At 40.3% G+C, this 24,671-nt stretch overlaps 1 protein-coding gene across 4 annotated transcripts in view; it reads left to right on the top strand.

The window, feature by feature from the left end:
- LOC128690826 (ubiquitin thioesterase otubain-like) overlaps positions 1-24,671 on the top strand; it is a 78,522-nt gene that overhangs the window by 12,802 nt on the left and 41,049 nt on the right. For 2 of the 4 annotated variants that reach the window (XM_053779562.2, XM_053779560.2), the window contains exons 2-3: positions 17,413-17,465; positions 19,703-19,792. In XM_053779562.2, coding sequence (XP_053635537.1) covers positions 17,413-17,465; positions 19,703-19,792 — 143 coding nt within the window. The remainder of the gene's footprint in view (positions 1-17,412; positions 17,466-19,702; positions 19,793-24,671) is intronic. The other 2 variants (XM_053779563.2, XM_053779561.2) reach the window with 1 other exon arrangement.

Here is a 24,671-nt window from a genome sequence, read left to right as displayed (position 1 = left end):
TCCCAGGACAGCACCTCCAGCTTCACCATTACTGTCTCCCAGGACAGCACCTCCAGCTTCACCATTACTGTCTCCCAGGACAGCACCTCCAGCTTCACCATTACTGTCTCCCAGGACAGCACCTCCAGCTTCACCATTACTGTCTCCCAGGACAGCACCTCCAGCTTCACCATTACTGTCTCCCAGGACAGCACCTCCAGCTTCACCATTACTGTCTCCCAGGACAGCACCTCCAGCTTCACCATTACTGTCTCCCAGGACAGCACCTCCAGCTTCACCATTACTGTCTCCCAGGACAGCACCTCCAGCTTCACCATTACTGTCTCCCAGGACAGCACCTCCAGCTTCACCATTACTGTCTCCCAGGACAGCACTATCAGCCCCACATTTACTGACTACCAGGACATCACCTCCAGCCTTACAGTTTCTGACTACATGGCCAGTATCAAGGGCAGTACCATTCAGCCCAGACTTTTTATGTTCCCATCTGTTGTAGAAAGCTTCCAGGTTTTCTATGAAAGCAGGTTTGATGTTATCCTCTTTTAATATCAATGTGATATTAGTCCACAGATTTATCTCATTTGGACATACCCAAAAACACTTCCCTGTTTTAATACTGCTTGTAGCTAGTTCTTGGATATCTGCACAAGGGGCATGACACCAATTTCCACAAAAATGACAATTTATCCATGTGGAAGCCCTTTTGTTTGACTGACCACAGACTACACACAGCTTCATAATGATTTGAATGGTTGATTTACTGCAATTCTACTAGCAACCTCTTGAATATTCTATTAATAACCTCCTTAAATGAAGCTCTAGCTATTTGTATTTCTGTTTCTAACTGTTTTTGTATATTGGACAGCTTACCGTCACGTTCCTGATTTATATTAATGTTTGTGTTTATAAGGGCGCCTACAACCCCATCCGTTTACAGTCTGCTTTATTGTCCAATGAAACCGTTTGAAACCAGTCAAGGGTTCGGACCAGTCAAGGGACCCAAAAACTGAAAAAAACCAAGAATATTGCCCTAACTAAACCTAATGAAACACCACTGCATCCCACTGACACAGCTAACAAGATAAACGACTTCTTCTCAACCATAGGTTCTAATCTCGCCAATAAAATCCCACGCACCAATGCCCATGCCGAGGACTACCTAGATGGGAATTTCCCAAATTCCTTCTATCTTGCTCCAACTGAGCCCATGGGAGTCACCGAGATTATAAAGTCACTAAAAATAACTCGGGGAATCTGTCTCATGTCCCACCATTATTGTACAAGAGAGCGGCCCATGTCCTCTCGCATGCTATCTCATTACTTTTTAACAAGTCACTAGAAACTAGCACCTTCCCGAAACTACTCAAGACGGCAAGGGTTACACCAATACATGAAGGTGGTGACCCTACAGATTTAAACAACTATAGGCCAATATCAAACTTACCATTGCTATCCAAAATCTTTGAGAAACTCGTGCACAGGAGACTATATTCATTTATAACGGCACAAGACATACTCAACCCCTGCCAATTTGGATTCAGGAAAAATAAAAGCACTAACGATGCAATCATAAAAATGCTAGATCTGCTTTACACAGCATTGGAAAATAAGGAATATCCACTAGGAATTTTTATTGACCTAAGAAAAGCTTTTGACACAGTAGACCACGGCATCCTACTCCACAAACTTGACCATTATGGTATAAGAGGCCATGCGCTTGCATATATCAAATCTTACCTTACTAATAGGTATCAGTATGTCACCATTAAAGACACAGCATCAACAACACAGCCACTTGATACTGGAGTTCCGCAGGGAAGTGTCCTTGGTCCCCTGCTCTTCCTCATATACATCAATGATCTTCCAAACGTATCTCAACACCTGAACCCCATTCTCTTTGCTGACGACACGACTTATGTCATCTCTCACCCTAATCTTGCCACCCTCAACACCATTGTTAACGAGGAGCTGATCAAAATATCGACTTGGATGACAGCCAATAAACTTACGCTTAACACTGACAAAACCTACTACATTATGTTTGGTAGCAGAGCAAGAGATGCGCAAATTAACATTAAGATCGACAACACTCTAATTGCCAGGCATAATGAGGGTAAATTCCTAGGCCTATACCTTGACAACAACCTGAACTTCAGCACCCATATCCAACACATAACCAAAAAAGTATCCAAAACGGTTGGGATCCTCTCCAAGATACGATACTACGTGCCGCAAACTGCCCTTCTCACACTATACCATTCACTTATATATCCATACCTCACCTATGCTATATGTGCTTGGGGTTCAACTGCAGCAACACACCTAAAGCCAATAATAACCCAACAAAAAGCCGCAGTAAGAATAATCACTAAATCCCATCCCTGGCAACACACCTCCCACTCTTCATAGATCTAAACTTACTCCCTGTTCAGTACATCCACACTTACTACTGTGCAATCTACATCTACAGGACCTTAAATTCCAATATTAACCTTGACCTAAAACGCTTTCTTGATAGTTGCGACAGAACCCACAGGCACAATACCAGACACAAACATCTCTGACATTCCCCGTGTTCGACTAAACCTTTACAAAAATTCAATGTATGTCAAAGGCCCTAAAATCTGGAACACCCTACCTGAAAATTCTAAAACTGCAGACACATTCATCACCTTCAAAACTACCATTAGAAAACATCTTATCTCCCTGATACACCCTGTCAACTAATTACACGAATACCACCTGGTGGTTAACACTTACACTCACTCACCCATTTGACCATAAACAGAAATATGAATCTCAATCTCAAAATTATGAACCTTAACTAGTCATAAGTTGGCCTGTGATACTCCAATACTGAAACTATGTATAGTGCCAAAACAAAAGCATTCACATTGCTAAACTCACAAACTAGTATTTAGTCACTTAGCCATAATACCAACTTACCTCATAATTTTGTAATATTTTAAACATAAGATTTAATTTAAGTCTGCCCGAAATGCCTAGCCGTGCTAGGTGTTCTAGTGGTACACTCTGTAATTATTATTTTACTACATGTAAACAATACAATAACCAAATTCTGTAAACTCAGCATTGTAATCCTTATAGAGAATAAACTTTGAATTTGAATAAATGTATCTCAGCAACTTAGACCTATTCTTTTTGCCGATGACACAACTTTTGTCACCCACTCAAATCTAGCATCACTCGACAACATTGTTAATGAAGATCTCCTAAAAATATCAACCTGGATGACTACCAATAAACTCTCACTCAACTTTGATAAAACCTTCTATATTATGTTTGGGAGCAGAGCAAGTAATGTCCAAATAAACGTTATGATTAACAATATTCTTATTCCTAAACATAATGAGGGAAAACTTCTGGGTTTGCACCTTGACAGCAGAAGTTTGCCCGAAATGCTCTGCATACTAATGGGCTTTCTGCATGCACACCTAAATGTTGCCCATCTCTGTATGAACATTGTACCATGCTTAAATAAAGAATCTTAGATTGGAATGTTTGGGTAATTTTATTTTACTGTAATTTCAAATACAAGTTTTTGCAGAAGTATAATATCTTATTATGGAAATAAATTTTTCTTAGTGCTTTCCTTTAAAGCAAACTGCTTCTGATTAAATTATTTGATGATAGTCCCATGGTGGCCATGTAAAAAGCAGATAGCACTTGTTACACTACAGATGAAATTACATTGCTTGAACCTAAAGTGTTTTTATGAATGGGTGCTCATAGCTTGATTGAGAGCATCCTCAGCTCACTCACTAAGGGGTCCGGGGATCGACCTCTGCACAGGTAAAATGTTGGGCATGTTTCTTTACACCTACTGCCCCTGTTCACCTAGCAGTAAGTAGGTACCAGGGTGTTAGATGACTGTTGTGGGTCACATCTTGGGATAAGACCCACAACAGGATTAACCTAAATTGTCCGAAATGTTCTGCTTAACCCTTTCATTGTTGAGACCCCTGCTCTCAGTGTCGAGGAATTTAAGAAAAAAAAATGTATATTTTTTATTATGAAATGATAAAGAGAATCTTTTTCCGATGGTAATGACACCAAAAGTATGAAATTTGATGGAAAACTTATGGAATTATGCTCTTGCGAAGTTAACGGTCTGGGCGATATTTACACATCACCAATTTTGTCTACTTTGAGCCCTATTTTCTGCCAATTCCATTATTCCAGTTGACCAAATGCATAGTTGTTTCACTAGAACTCCTTTTGTTCTATCAAATGAGTACAAGAAACTGCCCATTCACCAATTTCAACTACCCAATAAAGTGACCAGAAATTGGTAATTTGGCCAATTTCATACACAATTCAAGGAAGGCCAATTTCAAAATAGGGTCCAGAATTAACAATCCAAACATTCCTAGTGCTAAAATATCATTTTCTCTGTTCATTAGCCATGTCTCCAGGCCCCCTCTTATATTATGCTTACTTTCCATTTTGAATTTTTGTTCACATGATCAAGCAGGCACTGGACAAGCACCTAAAGTCGGTGCCTGACCAGCTGGGCTGTGGTTCGTACGTTGGATTGTGTACAGCCAGCAGTAACAGCCTGGTTGATCAGGCCATGATCCACCATGAGGCCTGGTCACAGACTGGGTCACGGGGGGCATTGACCCCCAGAACTCTCTCCAGGTAAACACGACAAGTAGAAGATTTACTGTTATGCAGACCATTTCATTATTGTAAAAATGGTATTAATAATATCAGCGCATTTGTGAAAGCATATTAGACCTACCAGTTGACGTGTATTTGATGCGTGATGTGATTTATTTACTCTGGAACATTGGCAAAAATCAAACATTTCCACTAATTTGAGCTCAATTTCAAGGTACTTTTCGTCCATAAACCATTCAAAATCATCTCTAGTTCTATAATATGTCTTCCATTCTCTCAAACGAGACAACAAAACTTGGATACAACCATAAATACCATACAAAAATACACTGCAATGTTGCTGTTTTCAACGAAAAACACGGTTGGAGTGTTTTTTCTGCGTGCTGCAAGATTTTTTTTTTTATACTGCACACATTGACCACTCAGACCCACTCTCTCATATGTAGGCATACCAGCTTTCTCCTGCAAGATTGGAAGTCGCTAGAATTTTGGCATACTCTTATGGTACCAACACTGTCTTGCAAGCCGTAATATTATGGGACTGACAGTGAAAGAGTTAATCAGGAGCTTATCTATATAATATGCAAGTCATGTCAGTTAGGTCTGTAATATCATGTACCTGTAGGAAAAAATAATTATTATTATTATTATTTATTATTATTATTATAGCACAAAATTGCCTACTAGTAAGTGCATCTATAGCTTCTGCCCCAATTGAATTCAGTGTTATGATGCCAGTGCATGTGTATTGAGATCATAAATCTCCTACCATTGCTTCCATAGTACTGTAATATGTTACTCCACATTAAATCTTAGTATATTTTGTATTCTGTTAAATATTATTCCTGTGAACCTCTTCAATGGGGGCTCCTTGGTGCGGTGAAGATGCTCTTTGTCCGAGGAATTAGACCTTTTGGTTTCCTTCCTTAGACCGAACCTAATTACCCCCCAATCCCCCCTTCCCTATCCCATCCTCCCTATCCCCCCCTTTTCCCTTTTCTCCACCTCCTACCCATCCCTCCCCTATTCCTATTCCCTTTCTATTTTCAGCCTTTGGGATTCTTCACACAGGCACTCGAGTTCCTAGGTAGGGGGAAGGGTACCGGGGTCCATCCCATTCCACTGAGGTCCTTGGCGGTGGTGTAGTTTGTCGTGGAATCTGGATCACCTGGAGGTGTCCTGATCCCTCTCCAGTCTCCCGGGGTGTCTTTCGGGTGACGGGTGTATCTCTGGAGGCTGCCTGTCAGATTCTGGGGGGTGGTGGTTGAAGGAGGAATGCTTTGTGGCGGGTGTCTGGCCACCCTTTCTTTTGTCCACTGAGCTGGCTTGGCAGATGTGAGGTTACTATATTAGATTGCTGGTTTACTGGCATGAAGGGCAGGGTATGGCACGGGTTCCATGCCGCATCTGCACTACTTGCGGTGCTGGGGTCCTCTTGGGCACGGAGGGGGATTTGTAGCCCTTTTTTGCCTCCTAGGAGCTATTCCTCCACGTTCCCTCCTTTTTCATTTTTTCTTTTTTTTTCTACAAAACAAAAAGAAAAGTGACATAACCATGGAATCCCAAATCCATGAACCTGCTCCCCATAGGCCTCTTACTGATACCGCACCCTGTTCCGACCCTGCCTCGTTATTTGACTGCTCGCTGGACATTTCTAATGCCCCTGTACCTCTTACTGGTGCCATTTCATCACCCGCTTCAGGTACCGGGGTTCTGACTGACTCCTTTGATGCGTCTGACCTCTGCTCCTTTTTTACTATGCTTCCGGCTTCTCCCTCTATGGTGCGGCAATTTACAGATCGCCTGTCCGTCCCATATCGGACCAACTCAGGTCCCACACCTAAATGCCCAAGACCATTACCTGATGATGATTCTTCGCTTCCTTCTCATTCTACTCGGAAAAGACCGGCACGTCACACACTCCCTTTACATGCTATGTTTCAAAAAACATAGTGGATTAAATTTTTTACTCTACGACCGACTTCTTCTACTGCCTATCTTTCCAACCATAGTATACGCCCTGTTGGTAGAGATATATCCTTTCATGCTCTCAAGAGCGGTAAACGCATCATCTCTGTCTAGAATGCTAACCAAGCTCACGATCTTTCTCTCCATACAACTATTGATACTATTCCTGTAACTATTGGAAAAACATTCTCTCAATTCATGTAGTGGTACTGTCATTCTACCCCATACCATTGTCCAACAGAATTTCCAGACATGTGGTGATGGCATTCTGGAACAGCTTGAACTCCAAGACCTCCCAGTCCTCAAAGTACACACTTATGTCCTCCCTACCTGCAGGCGGAGACGATACCCTTGCAATGTAACTCGCTTAACTTTTGACTGCAGTGAGCTTTCGTCCTCTGTACATATATTGTGGGACACCATTTAGAAGTTCGAAAGGTGATCCCTACACTGCAACAGTGTAGAAATTGCTGGTGTTTTGCCGTTGTCAGGTTTACTTAAATGAGCGTGAAATATGTTGTCTCAAAGAGGCAGAAGGCCTCCCATATGATATGGCAGTCTCTCATCTATGCCTCCAAGGGAGACTTCCCTGTATTTCTTGTTCTCATGTTACTAAATGTCCCCCTTCCTCTGGGGTCCCAACTTCTACAGCCTCCTCTGTTGTCACCACTTCCACAGTCACCCCTATCTCTAATTCTTTTGCTGTACCTACCTCAGCACCTCATTCTGTTCTCATCTCTTCCTCTTCTTACTTGTAAGTTTCTGTCTACAAGACCTCATACAACACCTACTCCCCATCACCCCTCTCCTTCTCCGAAGTCCAAAACATCCCCATTGTTAAAATCTCCTTTAACCCCCCCCCCCATACTGCAATCTGCAGTCTCTGTACCCAGTTCTTCACCTCTAACTGGCTCTGTTACGAGTGTGGAGGTTCATCCTTCTCCTCATACAGTACCTTCTTTCCCTGTCCCCTCCCAAGTTTCTTCCTCTTCTGCCCCATCTTGGGTCATTTCCTCTCCTGTCCCCTCCCATGCTTCTTCTTTACATAGTTCCCTCTACCCTTTCGTCCCCCTCTACTTTTGTACAGTCCATCGTTAACCTGGTCTTTACCCACCCTCCTTCTTCCATCTCCACTACTGTACCGCATACAATGTCCTTGTCCTTCTGAAACACTTGAAGCTGTCTCAGAATATATTGAGGAGACTAGACCAATGCTGGACACCAATCCACCTCCTGTTCCTCCTCTTCACTTTGCTCTGTCTGCACAACTCCTTTCTTAACAGCGTCCCAATCCTTCACTGCTTAAAAGTTTTCCACTGCCTCCACATGTGGACTTTTCTAACCCTACTAGTCTGTAGATGCCTCTACCTTCAGATTTCTTGCATCTTTCTCTTCGCAAATAATAGCTTATTTACAGTGGAATATCTGAGGCCTCAGATGTAACCGGGGTGAGCTTCAGGTGTTGCTCTCCCAGTTTTCCTGTTTGTGTTTGTTTGTTTACAAGAACCCAAATTACGCTCCGCTGTTATCTGTCCCATCTCAGGCTATGATTTATTATATTTATTGGATCCTTTTTCAGATGGAACCTTTAATGAAAATGCACTTCTTATATGCACTGGTATTCCATACCATCAGCTCTTCGTTCATACTTCACTGCATTACACTGCAGCCCTTATCCACTTGAGTAAGTGGTATACAATCTGTTCTTTGTATTTCTCTCCTTCTCTGCCATTAACTATCCCAGATGTTGCACTTCTGGTTTCTTCCTTACTGCCACCACTTCTGTTACTTGGCGATTTTAATGCCCACAATTCCCTCGGGGACGGGGGGGGGGGCTATCACTGTTGACTCCCACATCATTCAGTTGGAGGCTTTCCTCACTTCTCTCCCCCTCCATGTTTTAAGTACAGGGACTTTCACCCATTTTGATCCTCATACTCTCTCTCTCTTGCATCGATCTCTCGGTTTGTTCTTCCTCAACTGTACTAGACTTCACCTGGTCTGTCCTCCTGGACTTGCATGACAGTGATCATTTTCCAATCATTCTTACTTCTCCTTCGTATTTACCACCTTCTTGTAACCCACGCTGGCAATTTAACCAATTGGGACCTTTACTCGCATCCAACTGCTTTTAGTGACATTCCTTCTTTGTCCTCCATTGATGAACTTTTACACCTCTTCTCGACCTCGGTTTTAACTACAGCTTCACATTCTATACCCCAAGCCTCGGGCAGGCAGTCTCAGTAGTGCATGCCTTGGTGGTCTCCTGCTTGTGCTCGGGCAGTACGTTTGAAATGCTCTGCGTGGGGCAGGTACCGATACAGTAGAACCAGAGAGACACATCTTGATTTTAAGCAGAAGAGAGTGGTCGCTCACCATGTCATCCGTGGCGCTAAATGCATTTGCTGGTGGGATTGTTTGTACTGTCACTTCTGCTTCCTCTATGAGTGCAGTCTGGAAAAAAGTACAGAAACTGAGTGGCAAATACTCTTCCGACCTGGCTCCTCTTCTTCGGGTTGCCAGTGTTGAAATCGCAAACCCTCTTGACCCATTCAGGGTCGAGAGGCCCTCTCCTAAACTTGTTCTCAGGGTTGAAAATTTTTCGGGAAAAAAAAAAATATTTTTTCTTATGAAAAGATAGAGAATCTTTTCCCACTCATAATGACACCAAAAGTATGAAATTTGATGGAAAACTCGCGGAATTATGCTCTCGTGAAGTTAGCAGTCTTGACGTACTAGTACATACGTCGGAAACCCTGAAAAGGTTAATGCTGCCACCAAAATTGGTAATCATCTTGTCTGCATCTCTCAGGGGCTTCATCTATGCCCCTTGTTTTGTTCCTCAAAGTCTGCCAGAGAAGAATCTTATAATGTGCCTTTTACACTTCTGGAACTGGAGGCAACACACTCAGTTTGCTGATCATCGGCAGCTGGGCCTGATGGCATTCATATTTGTATGCTACAGCTTTTACATCAGTCAGTCCTTGCAGTCCTCTTACGACTCTTTAATCTTATTTGGACAGTCCTCTTACGACTCTTTAATCTTATTTGGTCACAAGGAGTTCTTCCCCAGCTGTGGAAATCTGCCATTGTTCTCCCGCAAACCGGGTACTATGGGACATAATGCCTCCCACTATTGTCCCATTCCTCTTACCAGTGCAGTTTGCAAGGTGATGTAACATCTGGTAAATAGACATTTGATGTGGTATTTAGACTGTTTTGTCTCCACAAGTCAATATGGCTTTCGTAAGGGCCGTTCTACCATTGACCCCTTTTATGCTTAGATATGTATGTTCATAATGCCTTTGCCAATAACTACTCAGTTATTGCTATCTTTTTTGACCTTGAGAAGGCACATGACAAACTTGGAGGTATAATATCTTGGCCACCTAGGCCCGCTCCTTAGGCCTCCGAGGCAGTTTACCATTTTTCCTTAAGAACTTCTTAACTGAAAGACATTTTCGTATTCAGGTTAATAATATCCTTTCCCTGGACTTTGTGCAAGCTAAAGGTGTCCCCCAGGGATGTGTTCTGAGCACAACACTTTTTCTCCTTGCTATAAATGATCTGGCCTCTGTTCTTCCATCCAATTTTTGGTAATCGCTCTATGTTAATGACTTCGCTATAGCTTGTGCAGGCGCTGACTGTCACCTCTTTGCAGTTTCTCTCCAGCATGTGGTCAGCCGTGTTTCCAATTGGGCCACCACTCGTGGGTTTAAATTTTCTAGTACAGGAGGGCCCCGCTTTACGGCGTTCCGCTTTACGGCGTTCCGCTAATACGGACATTTCAAATTATGACCAAAACTCACTATACGGCTCCCCCCACCTGACTTTCTAATACGGTCACCGTGCCCCACCCTGTTTGTTTACATTCTCCATGAGCTCAGTAAGCACTAAGTCTCTCCATTTTGTCTGGAAACTCCAAAATTTCAAATGTTTTTAAAAGTTATTTCATATTTTATATATACTCTGATAATTATACTTATGTATACCTGTACCTAAATAAACTTACATACATCGAGTCATTTAAATGTCGTATATTACGTTAATATACACATTTTCATTAATCCATCCATGATATTTTTTTCAAAATTATATAATAAACACGATGCATAACATATAAATAAGATAAATACACCCCACAGTAGAATAAATAAACAAATGTGAGATGTGAGCAGACGACTTGCACAAGTGGTGATAATAACAATACTGAGTCTCATTAAATGTCGTATATTATGGTAATATACACATTTTCATTAATCCATCCATGATATTTTTTTCAAAATTATATAATAAACACGATGCATAACATATAAATAAGATAAATACACCCCACAGTAGAATAAATAAACAAATGTGAGATGTAGTAGCAGACGACTTGCACAAGTGGTGATAATAACAATACTGAGTCTCATTAAATGTCGTATATTACGGTAATATACACATTTTCATTAATCCATCCATGATATTTTTTTCAAAATTATATAATAAACACGATGCATAACACATAAATAAGATAAATACACCCCACAGTAGAATAAATAAACAAATGTGAGATGTCGTAGCAGACGACTTGCACAAGTGGTGATAATAACAATACCGAGTCTCATTAAATGTCGTATATTACGGTAATATACACATTTTCATTAATCCATCCATGATATTTTTTTCAAAATTATATAATAAACACGATACATAACATAAAAAGATGATAAATACACCCCACAATAGAATAAATAAACATAAATATAAGATGTGGGAGCCACATAACTTGTACAAGTGACGGCAAGAATAACATTTTCTCTAATCTAACATAAGAGTAAATGTGTTACTGGGGGTAACTGTAGAAAATTATTCCTTTCGTATGTATGTAAGTAAGTTTATTCAGGTATACACAAATACAGTTACATAGATTATCATACATAACAACATACGTGTAGAGAACCTAGGATAACCCAAAAAAGTCAGTGTGACTTATTTCCATTGCCTTCACTCAGAGCTTCATTTCTTCTCAAAATGATGTTACATGAGAATGGGAGTGTTCTTCTTTATGTACTATAACTCTCCAAATTACGTACTTTCACTAGATGTTCTGTCATCAATTATCATCCATTGTACCTACATGGCTCGCATATCCCAGAACGTGATAGGGTCAGGTTTCTCAGCCTTCTGTTTGATGGTAGGTTATCGTGGAAACCTCGCTTTACCTCTCTGTAGGCAACTTGTCATAGCCGGCTGAACCTCTTTAAAACCCTCGCTCATCTTTCCTGGGGGGCTGATCATAGAAATCTCCTTTGACTACATTCAGCCCTAATTTTATCAAAACTCTATTATGGCAACCAGATATACAGTGGACCCCCGGTATTCGATGGCATCGGTATTCGGTAAATCCGGTATTCGATACATTATATCGCAAAAAATTTTCCTCGGTATTCGATTGAAAACCCGTTATTCGATATGATTCGTACGAGACGTGTCCACGTGTGGCCTGAACTGCCCCTTGTGTGCCAATGTTTACAAGCCAGCCAGTGTGCGCGCATCTAAGGATACATTCGGTACATTCCATATTATCCATATTATCACTGTGTTTGGTGCTTGTTTCTGCAAAATAAGTCGCCATGGGCCCCAAGAAAGCTTCTAGTGCCAACCCTTCAAGAAAAAAGTCGCTAATGACTTAAGAAATGAAGAAAGAGATAATTGCAAAGTACGAAAGTGGAGTGCGTGTGTCGGAGCTGGTTAGGTTGTATAATAAACCCCAATCAACCATCTCTACTATAGTGACCAGGAAAACGGCAATCAAGGAAGCTGTTCTTGCAAAAGGTGCAACTGTGATTACGAAACAGCGACTAATTGCAAAGTACGAAAGTGGAGTGCGTGTGTCAGAGCTGGTTAGGTTGTATAATAAACCCCAATCAACCATCTCTACTATAGTGACCAGGAAAACGGCAATCAAGGAAGCTGTTCTTGCAAAAGGTGTAACTGTGATTACGAAACAGCGACCGCAAGTGTTAGAAAATGCTGAAAGATTGTTATTGGTGTGGATAAATGAAAAACAGATATCAGGAGATAGCATCTCTCAAGCGATCATTTGTGAAAAGGCTAGGCAGTTGCATGATGTTTTGGTAAAGAAATTGCCTGCAAATAGTGGTGATGTGAGTGAATTTAAGGCCAGCAAAGGTTGGTTTGAAAGATTTAAGAATCGTAGTGGCATACATAGTGTGATTAGGCATGGTGAGGCTGCTAGTTCGGACAAAAAAGCAGCTGAAAAATATTTGAAGGAATTCAAGGATTACATAGACAGTGAAGGACTGAAACCTGAACAAGTGTTTAATTGCGACGAAACAGGCCTGTTTTGGAAGAAAATGCCAAGCAGGACCTACATTACTCAGGAGGAAAAGGCACTCCCAGGACATAAGCCTATGAAAGACAGGCTTACTCTGTTGATGTGTGCCAGTGCTAGTGGTGATTGCAAAGTGAAGCCTTTATTGGTGTATCACTCTGAAACTCCCAGAGTGTTCAGGAAAAACAATGTCCTCAAGGCTAATTTGTGTGTGCTGTGGAGGGCAAACAGTAAGGCATGGGTCACTAGGGACTTTTTCTATGACTGGTTACACCATGCATTTGCCCCCACTGTGAAAAATTACCTAACTGAAAAGAAATTAGACCTTAAGTGCCTCCTGGTATTAGACAATGCCCCTGGTCATCCTACAGACTTGTCAGAGCGACTTTCTGGGGACATGAGCTGCATTAAGGTCAAGTTTTTGCCTCCTAATACCACTCCTCTCCTGCAGCCCATGGACCAGCAGGTCATTTCCAACTTCAAGAAACTGTACACATAAGCTATGTTTCAAAAGTGCTTTATAGTGACCACAGAAACTCAACTGACTCTAAAGAGTTTTGGAAGGATCACTTTAATATCCTCAATTGTATAAACCTGATAGATTTGAGGCTAACCCTGAGAATCCTATGCCAGTTGAGGAATCCATTGTGGCATTGGGGAAGTCCTTGGGGTTGGAGGTTAGTGGGGAGGATGTGGAAGAGTTGGTGGAGGAGGACAGTGAAGAACTAACCACTGATGAGCTGATAGATCATCTTGAACAGCAAGAGGGCAGACTTGAGGAAACTGCTTCGGAGGAGGGGATAGAGAAATTGAAGAAGTTGCCTACTTCAAAGATTAAGGAAATGTGTGCAATGTGGCTTAAAGTGCAAACCTTTTTTGATGACAATCACCTTAACACAGCTATTGCAAGCCGTGCCGGTGACTATTACACTAACAATGTTGTGAAACACTTTAGGGATGTCATAAAGGAACGGGAGGTACAGGCCACTATGGACAGATATGTTGTGCGACAGAAATCCAGTGACTCTGAAGCTGGTCCTAGTGGCATTATAAGAAGAAGGGAAGTAACCCCGGAAAAGGACTTGCTACCTCAAGTCCTAATGGAAGGGGATTCCCCTTCTAAACACTAACACCTCTCCCCTCCTCGCATCCCATCAATCATCACCAGATCTTCATTAAAGGTAAGTGTCAATTATTTTATTGTTATTATTCTATTGCATTAAACTTAATATTCCATGTAGTAAATTTTTTTTTTTTCATACTTTTGGGTGTCTTGCACGTATTAATTTGATTTCCATTATTTCTTATGAGGAAAATTGATTCGGTTTTCGATATTATCGGTATTCGATGAGCTCTCAGGAACGGATTAATATCGAATACCGGGGGTCCACTGTATTCAGCGGCCTCTCCTGCAACTCTCTCTAGTCTTAATCCCATCCATCACCAGGGATTACGTTTATGCCTCGGTGCTTTTTGCTCTTCACCGGTTGAGAGCCTCTATGCAGAGGCAAATATTCCATCCTTGTCCGATCGCTGTGATCCTCATTGTCTTTGCTATTATGTTCATTTTCCTAACCTCTGCAATCCTTCCATATATAGGATAGTCACTGATGTTAGTAGACGTGCTTTACTTGTTCATCGCCCCTGTTTATTCTGCCCCTCGTCTCTTCGCTTACATTAACTCTTGTCTTCTCTCCAGTTACCACCTTTCTATGTTCATGTAGCATCTCACTTTTCCGTACCCCTTTGGGAAGTTCTAATAGTTCATGTCCATTCTTTCCCACTGCCATGCACAAAAGCCCAACTGCCTACAGTGGCTTCTCGTTTTTTTTTTTTAGCCACTTTCCATCTATTTCTCATGCCATCGCAATGTACATTGATGGTTCCAAGTCTTCTGATGGCATCGGATTCGCAGCAGTGTTTCTGGACAGCTTCGTGTGAGGGTATTTATTATTCCTGGCTAGCATTTTTATGGCTGAATTGTATGCCATTCTCGTAGCACTTATCCTTATTGCATCTTTGCCTGTGTCACCATTTGTAGTCATTTCAGACTCCCTTAGTGGTTTACAGGCTATACAAAAATTTGATACACCTCATCCCCTGATTTTCCGTATCCAACTTTGGTTACGCCATATCTCTAACAAGCACAAAGATATTTTATGTTGGGTCCCCGGTCATGTTGATGTACAGGGCAATGAACAGGCAGACACTGCTGTGCGGTCAGCAGTACATGACCTCCCAGTTTCATATAGAGGTTCCTTTCACATACTATTTTGCTGTAATTGCTACCTACCTTCACACCCATTGGCAATAAAGTTGGTCGGATCTGCTCTATAATAAACTGCATTCTATTAAACTGAGTACAGCCTCTCCTCGCTTAATGATGGAGTTCTGTTCCTCAGACCACGTTGTTAAACAAATTTGTTGCTAAGTGAGAAGCATACTATAATGGTAGTGAGTTTGTGTCAGCCATCTTTGATATTGTTTTAATGTCACCTTTGCAAAATTTGTAACATTTCTGGTATATTTTTAAATGTTTATACAACAGTGTACTATATATTGAAATAAACAGAATAGAGGAAACCAGCTCTAATATACATTATTTAGGTATGAATACTGGTCAGAGAGCCCGTCGTAAGTCCGAGGCATCGGTAAACGAGCATGTTGCTAAGTGAGGAGAGGCTATATAGGTTTCTGGCCGTCTTATCATCAGTGTCAAGGTTGGGAGATTACTCTCTCCTGTCTTCGCATCGGCCACTCTTGTCTTACTCACGGGTATCTCATGGAGAGGCGCCCTGTTCCACTCTGTGAAAATTGTCAGGTTCCAGTTTCTGTTAGCCACATTCAGTTGGAATGCCCACTCTATCAACGAGCACGCAGAATTTACCTCCAACATTGTCACCACTCTACTGTAATTACTCTACCTTCCCTTCTTGCTGATGGACCCTCCTTTAACCCACTCTCTCTCATTGACTTTTTGACAGCAACTGATTTACTGCACAAACTCTGATAATGATGCCTCTAGTACTCCTCATGACCCTTTCTACCTCAGTCTCTTGCTATCCTCTACCCCTGCACTATCCACTGCACTGCTGCACTCCATGACCTAATAATCATCCCTCTCCCTTTTGCTACCCATTACCCCTGCATCCTTCCCTGCCCAGCAGCACTGTATGACTCTTGTAGGTTTAGAGCTTCTTTTTGATTATAATATTCCTGTGAAATGGATGCAGTATAATGTATTAACCCTTAACTGTTTCGGTCGTATATATACATCCTACGAGCCACCATGTTTGACGCATATATACTCATAAATTCTAGCAGCTTCAAATCAAGCAGGAGAAAGCTGGTAGGCCTACATGTGAGAGAATGGGTGTGTGGTCATTGTGCACCATATAAAAAAAATCCTGCAGTACGCAGTGCATAATGAGAAAAAAAAACTCCGACCGTTTTTTTGGATTAAAATGCCCAATTTGTGGTGTATTTTTGCATAGTATTTATGGTTGTATTCTCGTTTTCTTGGTCTTGTTTGATAGAATCGAAAATATATTATAGAAATAGAGGTGATTTTGATTGGTTTTACTATGAAAAGAACCTTGAAATGGAGCTCAAATACGGGAAATGTTTGAATTTTGCCGATGTTCAAAAGTAAACAAATGGTATTTTTTTCCAATAAATGTCCAAGTAGCCATTCTAATATGCAGTCATGAATGGGTTGACATTATTTATACAATTATTACAATATTGCAGTAGTCTGCATAACAGTAAATCTTCTATTTTTTGTTTGAATAAAAATTTAAAATAGAAAGCAAGAGTAATATCAGAGGGGCCTGGAGACGTGACTGATGAACAAAGAAAATGTTATTTTGGAGCCAGGAATGTCTGCATTGTTCATTCTAGACCCTATTTTGAAGTAGTCATATTTTTTAATTTTCATGAAATTGGCCAAATTGCAAATTTCTGATCACATTATTGGGTAGTTGAAATCGGTAAATGGGCAGTTTCTTGTACTCAATCGATAGAAAAAATGGCATTCTAAAGAAATAGCTATGAGTTTGGTCGACTGTAATAATGGAATTAGCCAAAAATATTGCGCAAAGTGGGCGAAATCACCAATTCGTAAATGTTGCCGAGGTCGTTAACTTCATGAGAGTGTAATTCCATAAGCTTTCCATCAAATTTTGTTCTTTTGGTGTCATTACCATAGGGAAAAAATTCTCTATCATTTCATGAGATTTTTTTTTTCAAAAATTTTTTGACACCAGGAGACACCTCAGGATTTGGGGTTTTGACAGTCAAGGGGTAAAGAACATTAATTGAGGGCTATTTTCTCTGTATAAATTTTTTGACTCTTGGTTATTTGTTCACCAAATTCATGTAAACTTTTGAGGGAAAAAAGATAATTGTGTATACTGTAACTGTATGTTTTTGTATGAGTGAGTGCATAATTACTTTTGCAGATGTCAATCAAGATGAGCTCATCATGGCACAGGAAAAACAAATTGCTGAAGAGGTAAAATATTTTAATGTTTACATAACATGGTTAGTTGGTCACTCAGTCAAGAAGTGAACTTAAATCATGCTGATAAAATTGCTCACAAGAAGTGCCCAGAATATCTTGCAACAAAGTTTGTCAAGATTAGGAACCAAAACCAGTATGGTACTAGGGCAAGTGAACACAGTTTTGTAGTACCTATAGTAAGTTGTCAGGCCTCAAACACCTCTTATTATACAGTAGTAAAGGAGTGGAACAGATTGCTTGAATATGTCAAAACCTGTCCCAGCATGAGCCAGTTCAAGAAGAGAGCTAAAAGGTACCTAATGAGTAAAGCTACAGAGTGATTTCTTGTATGGTTAATATTCGTGTACCCATTATTGTAAACTGATCCTCACTGTTAATGTTCCTGTAAATAACTCTGGCATCAGAGTTGAGTTACTTGGCTGTTTTATTTTTTAAGGTTATAATCATGACTGATTTCTACTGTATCTTACAGCTAGACTTTAAATAATATATTCCAAGGACCCCAGTGGAAATAAGTCACTTCATCTGACTTTTTTCGGGGTTATCCTAGGTAATTTACACATATGTTACTGTGTATGATAACTGTATTCATCTAAATTTAAATAAACTTAATAAAGAGCTGGAATTCAATCCCCAGTTGATAGAGTAAAACTGCACAGTAATTTAGCCAGAATCATCATTTTTGGATTTAGGGGGATGGGAGAAGAAGAAAGTTGTAAGATTTACAAAGTGCTTTGACCATAAAGTCATTAAGGATGACAACTCGAGCATAATGATCATAACAACAAAATGATGGCAGTGATGATAAGTGTATCATATTGAAGAGAATATGAAGTATGTACTGTGTGATATATAGTATGAAGACACGTTAGTGAGAGACAGGGGTGGGGGGCGGAGATAGTACTTCTCATCAAGGAATTAAAAAGATTTGAAAAATTAAAAGCATCATATTGTCTTATATTTACAAACTATTTTAAACTATCTCAAAGTAAGACAAAGACATCATGGTGGTTCAGACAACAAGAGATCAAGACAGGATTTGACAGTGAGGCTATAAAGGTAGCAGATCAGATCTGGTCACTGATATGAGGGTGTAAAGCTAATAATGGGATTCCTTGCACAGATACACAAAAAATCACCTGTGTGTTTATTCTAGTCAAAAAAAAAAAAAAAAATGCAGGAAGATAGTTACTGGTTTAACAGCCATTATGAGGATACACAAACCAAGTTTATGAAGGCATTGAAATGCAGTACAAGGAGAGCTAAGAAGGCAGACCAGAATGAGTACACAAGCTACGACTTCTTTTCAAAATTCATTGGTTGACCTTTAAACGAGACTGACCTATTCTCTGCAATATGTGATATAAAAAATCAAGGAGGCAATGTGTACAAAAATTGAGGATGGGAGAAAGAAGCTGAAGAGGGAAGCAACTGAGAGGGTCAGAGAAGGAGGAAAGACCCAGGGGTGGACATAATATCCAACCTGTTTATGGAGGCTTTAATAAACAAGATAATGCCAGCTGCATATCCAGCTACAGTAAATATAACGGCAGCTTTCAAGACTCAAAACTTAACTTGTTCAGGATCATATAAACCTCATGTAGTATGCAAGACCAGGACTGTATTGGAGTAGTGTGTAGTGACAGCAGGGAACCCACAGCTCCTCCAGCACACTAGAAAACTTGAGATTCCAAGATTGGTATCCGGGTTATACATATGTAGATAGATAATGGTCTTTGGGTAAGAGGATAGACTGAAATAAATTTCACAGCACAAGCTGAAGAAGGCTTGGGAGATGGTCACAATACAATACTTGAGTGAATTAACCAAGATGAACCCAAACAGTGTAAATAGAGCTTCTGATATTAAGCAGTTAGAATGAATTGAATAGTAGAAGAGGTAGTGAAGGCAAATATGATACTGTATACTAATTCACAAGTAAATATCGTACAGTGAAACTCATGGGGTTGGGGACACATTAAGCTCATCATATAATTAAGAGGCATGGTCCAGGAACTGGAGCTTAGTCTCCACAAACTCTGGTAAGTGTATGTACAATATATGTGTATGTCACTGATACTGTTCCAATGAGATACATTTGATATACTTATGTAGTGGAATATACAAAAAATGATTAAATGCAGTGTGCCTTTAGCCTTATTTCCTCTATAATAATACAGTTCTGTAGTTGTGTATATAGTATATTGTATTTTGTATAATATCTACAGATCAAAGCCAACACTTCAATGATAGGGTCACTTCAAGGCCTCGGTTCCTTGGCAAAAGAATATTCAAATGACCCAGTATATTCTAGCAAGGTAAGTTTTTTCTTCTTATTGATTATACTATGCTACATCAGATGTTATGTTTCAAGCATAACACTTTTGTGCATAATGTTTCAAAAGCTTTAATGTAGGTAAGGTTTTTTAAACATAATACATGTAGTTACCCATAAGAATTTAGTGTTCTGTATTTATATCTCCATTCAGTTGCACAGTTTCATGCTTAATTAATGAGCTATCTTGTACAGAAGTTTTTAACAAATACCATGCCTTTTTCTTGCTTTGTAATCTCCATCAGGTACATTACTCTACTATTTATTATGTCTTTTATCTAATTACTAAATATAAAATAATTAAAAAACATGTAATAATGCAAATAGCTGTAGCAGTATCTGATTGTTCCTTGTCTACCAGGAAAACAAATTTAGAGGGCAAGTAAAGATTTTATTTTTTTCCTGGTGGTAACATTTGCAGTAGTAGGTTGTAGGTAGTAGGTTGGTAGACAGCAACCACCCAGGGAAGTACTACCGTCCTGCCAGATGACTGTGAAACAGAAACCTGTAACTGTTTTGCATGATGGTAGGATTGCTGGTTTCTTTTTCTGTCTCATAAACACGCTAGATAACAGGGATATCTTGCTACTCCTACTTACACTTTGGTCACACTTCACAGACACGCACATGCATATATATATACATACATCTAGGTTTTTCTCCTTTTTCTAAATAGCTCTTGTTCCTCTTTATTTCTTCTATTGTCCATGGGGAAGTGGAAAAGAATCTTTCCTCCGTAAGCCATGCGTGTCATATGAGGCGACTAAAATGCCGGGAGCAATGGGCTAGTAACCCCTTCTCCTGTAGACATTTACTAAAAAAGAGAAGAAGAAAAACTTTATAAAACTGGGATGCTTAAATGTGCGTGGATGTAGTGCGGATGACAAGAAACAGATGATTGCTGATGTTATGAATGAAAAGAAGTTGGATGTCCTGGCCCTAAGCGAAACAAAGCTGAAGGGGGTAGGGGAGTTTCGGTGGGGGGAAATAAATGGGATTAAATCTGGAGTATCTGAGAGAGTTAGAGCAAAGGAAGGGGTAGCAGTAATGTTGAATGATCAGTTATGGAAGGAGAAAAGAGAATATGACTGTGTAAATTCAAGAATTATGTGGATTAAAGTAAAGGTTGGATGCGAGAAGTGGGTCATAATAAGCGTGTATGCACCTGGAGAAGAGAGGAATGCAGAGGAGAGAGAGATTTTGGGAGATGTTAAGTGAATGTATAGGAGCCTTTGAACCAAGTGAGAGAGTAATTGTGGTAGGGGACCTGAATGCTAAAGTAGGAGAAACTTTTAGAGAGGGTGTGGTAGGTAAGTTTGGGGTGCCAGGTGTAAATGATTGAACTTTGTATAGAAAGGGGTTTAGTTATAGGTAATACATATTTTAAGAAAAAGAGGATAAATAAGTATACAAGATATGATGTAGGGCGAAATGACAGTAGTTTGTTGGATTATGTATTGGTAGATAAAAGACTGTTGAGTAGACTTCAGGATGTACATGTTTATAGAGGGGCCACAGATATATCAGATCACTTTCTAGTTGTAGCTACACTGAGAGTAAAAGGTAGATGGGATACAAGGAGAATAGAAGCATCAGGGAAGAGAGAGGTGAAGGTTTATAAACTAAAAGAGGAGGCAGTTAGGGTAAGATATAAACAGCTATTGGAGGATAGATGGGCTAATGAGAGCATAGGCAATGGGGTCGAAGAGGTATGGGGTAGGTTTAAAAATGTAGTGTTAGAGTGTTCAGCAGAAGTTTGTGGTTACAGGAAAGTGGGTGCGGGAGGGAAGAGGAACGATTGGTGGAATGATGATGTGAAGAGAGTAGTAAGGGAGAAAAAGTTAGCATATGAGAAGTTTTTACAAAGTAGAAGTGATGCAAGGAGGGAAGAGTATATGGAGAAAAAGAGAGAGGTTAAGAGAGTGGTGAAGCAATGTAAAAAGAGAGCAAATGAGAGAGTGGGTGAGATGTTATCAACAAATTTTGTTGAAAATAAGAAAAAGTTTTGGAGTGAGATTAACAAGTTAAGAAAGCCTAGAGAACAAATGGATTTGTCAGTTAAAAATAGGAGAGGAGAGTTATTAAATGGAGAGTTAGAGGTATTGGGAAGATGGAGGGAATATTTTGAGGAATTGTTAAATGTTGATGAAGATAGGGAAGCTGTGATTTCGTGTATAGGGCAAGGAGGAACAACATCTTGTAGGAGTGAGGAAGAGCCAGTTGTGAGTGTGGGGGAAGTTCGTGAGGCAGTAGGTAAAATGAAAGGGGGTAAGGCAGCCGGGATTGATGGGATAAAGATAGAAATGTTAAAAGCAGGTGGGGATATAGTTTTGGAGTGGTTGGTGCAATTATTTAATAAATGTATGGAAGAGGGTAAGGTACCTAGGGATTGGCAGAGAGCATGCATAGTTCCTTTGTATAAAGGCAAAGGGGATAAAAGAGAGTGCAAAAATTATAGGGGGATAAGTCTGTTGAGTATACCTGGCAAAGTGTATGGTAGAGTTATTATTGAAAGAATTAAGAGTAAGACGGAGAATAGGATAGCAGATGAACAAGGAGGCTTTAGGAAAGGTAGGGGGTGTGTGGACCAGGTGTTTACAGTGAAACATATAAGTGAACAGTATTTAGATAAGGCTAAAGAGGTCTTTGTGGCATTTATGGATTTGGAAAAGGCGTATGACAGGGTGGATAGGGGGGCAATGTTGCAGGTGTATGGTGTAGGAGGTAGGTTACTGAAAGCAGTGAAGAGTTTTTACGAGGATAGTGAGGCTCAAGTTAGAGTATGTAGGAAAGAGGGAAATTATTTCCCAGTAAAAGTAGGCCTTAGACAAGGATGTGTGATGTCACCGTGGTTGTTTAATATATTTATAGATGGGGTTGTAAGAGAAGTAAATGCGAGGGTCTTGGCAAGAGGCGTGGAGTTAAAAGATAAAGAATCACACATAAAGTGGGAGTTGTCACAGTTGCTCTTTGCTGATGACACTGTGCTCTTGGGAGATTCTGAAGAGAAGTTGCAGAGATTGGTGGATGAATTTGGTAGGGTGTGCAAAAGAAGAAAATTGAAAGTGAATACAGGAAAGAGTAAGGTTATGAGGATAACAAAAAGATTAGGTGATGAAAGATTGGATATCAGATTGGAGGGAGAGAGTATGGAGGAGGTGAATGTATTCAGATATTTGGGAGTGGACGTGTCAGCGGATGGGTCTATGAAAGATGAGGTGAATCATAGAATTGATGAGGGGAAAAGGGTGAGTGGTGCACTTAGGAGTCTGTGGAGACAAAGAACTTTGTCCTTGGAGGCAAAGAGGGGAATGTATGAAAGTATAGTTTTACCAACGCTCTTATATGGGTGTGAAGCATGGGTGATGAATGTTGCAGCGAGGAGAAGGCTGGAGGCAGTGGAGATGTCATGTCTGAGAGCAATGTGTGGTGTGAATATAATGCAGAGAATTCGTAGTTTGGAAGTTAGGAGGAGGTGCGGGATTACCAAAACTGTTGTCCAGAGGGCTGAGGAAGGGTTGTTGAGGTGGTTTGGACATGTGGAGAGAATGGAGCGAAACAGAATAACTTCAAGAGTGTATCAGTCTGTAGTGGAAGGAAGGCGGGGTAGGGGTTGGCCTAGGAAAGGTTGAAGGGAGGGGGTAAAGGAGGTTTTGTGTGCGAGGGGCTTGGACTTCCAGCAGGCATGCGTGAGCGTGTTTGATAGGAGTGAATGGAGACAAATGGTTTTTAATACTTGACGTGCTGTTGGAGTGTGAGCAAAGTAACATTTATGAAGGGGTTCAGGGAAACCGGCAGGCCGGACTTGAGTCCTGGAGATGGGAAGTACAGTGCCTGCACTCTGAAGGAGGGGTGTTAATGTTGCAGTTTAAAAACTGTAGTGTAAAGCACCCTTCTGGCAAGACAGTGATGGAGTGAATGATGGTGAAAGTTTTTCTTTTTCGGGCCACCCTGCCTTGGTGGGAATCGGCCAGTGTGATAATAAAAAAAAAAAAAAAACATTTGCAGTGTGTATAATGTTTTTCCACACATTTTTCAATATTTATTTAATTTTTAGTTAATGTTTCTTTCCCGTTTACCCGTTTTTTTGTTGCCTTTGTCTTTTCTGGATTTTTTATGTACATATATGCATACTAGGGCAGTCCTCAGTTACTGTATATGTTATAATCTTTTTCAATGCATAAAAATGGTAACTTTCATTTACATTACAGTGGAACCCCGGATTTTGTGTGCACTGAATATCGTACATTTCGTATTTAGAACACTTTTGGGGACAAAATTTTGCTCTGGATTTTGTACCTCCACCCGGATATCGTACATATCGGACGCGTCCGTTCGTATGTTTGTGACTCGGTCTCCCTTTGTTACTTGTTGAGTAAACTTTACTCTGTGCATTCATCCGAAACATTTCATAATACACTGTAATCCATTGTTTTTTGTGCTTGCAACTGCTAAATAACCCACCATGGGGCCAGAGAAAGTTCACAGTGCCAGCCCTTTGATAAAGAAGGCAAGAAACACGATAGAATTCTTCAGTGATTCTGCGATATGTACGGTACCAAAGCAGCAGTAGTTGATAAAGGCTATAGTGCTAGCCAGCAATAAAGTGTAGCATTAAGAGTGTAGCAAGTAAGTTAAGCGAATGAGTGATAGAAAAAGGACTGCATGAAACTAATTCCTCCAATGTTGTTGGAAGTTTATAGGGCTACTGACAACATATGCCGCCCTGCACTATCTTCCACCACCCTAAACCTCTGCCAGCATCTCCTCCAAGGTAAGTGTATACTATAGTATACATACAATAACCACTTTATTTCTTTACACACTCTGTTATGTTTTTATACAATATTTCTTATTTATAA

This window comes from Cherax quadricarinatus, chromosome 24, assembly GCF_038502225.1.
Source record: "Cherax quadricarinatus isolate ZL_2023a chromosome 24, ASM3850222v1, whole genome shotgun sequence".
Classification (NCBI taxonomy): Eukaryota; Metazoa; Arthropoda; class Malacostraca; order Decapoda; family Parastacidae; genus Cherax; species Cherax quadricarinatus.
The sequence above is the reverse complement of the archived record's forward strand: the minus strand, read 5'-3'. Positions and strand labels throughout refer to the sequence as shown.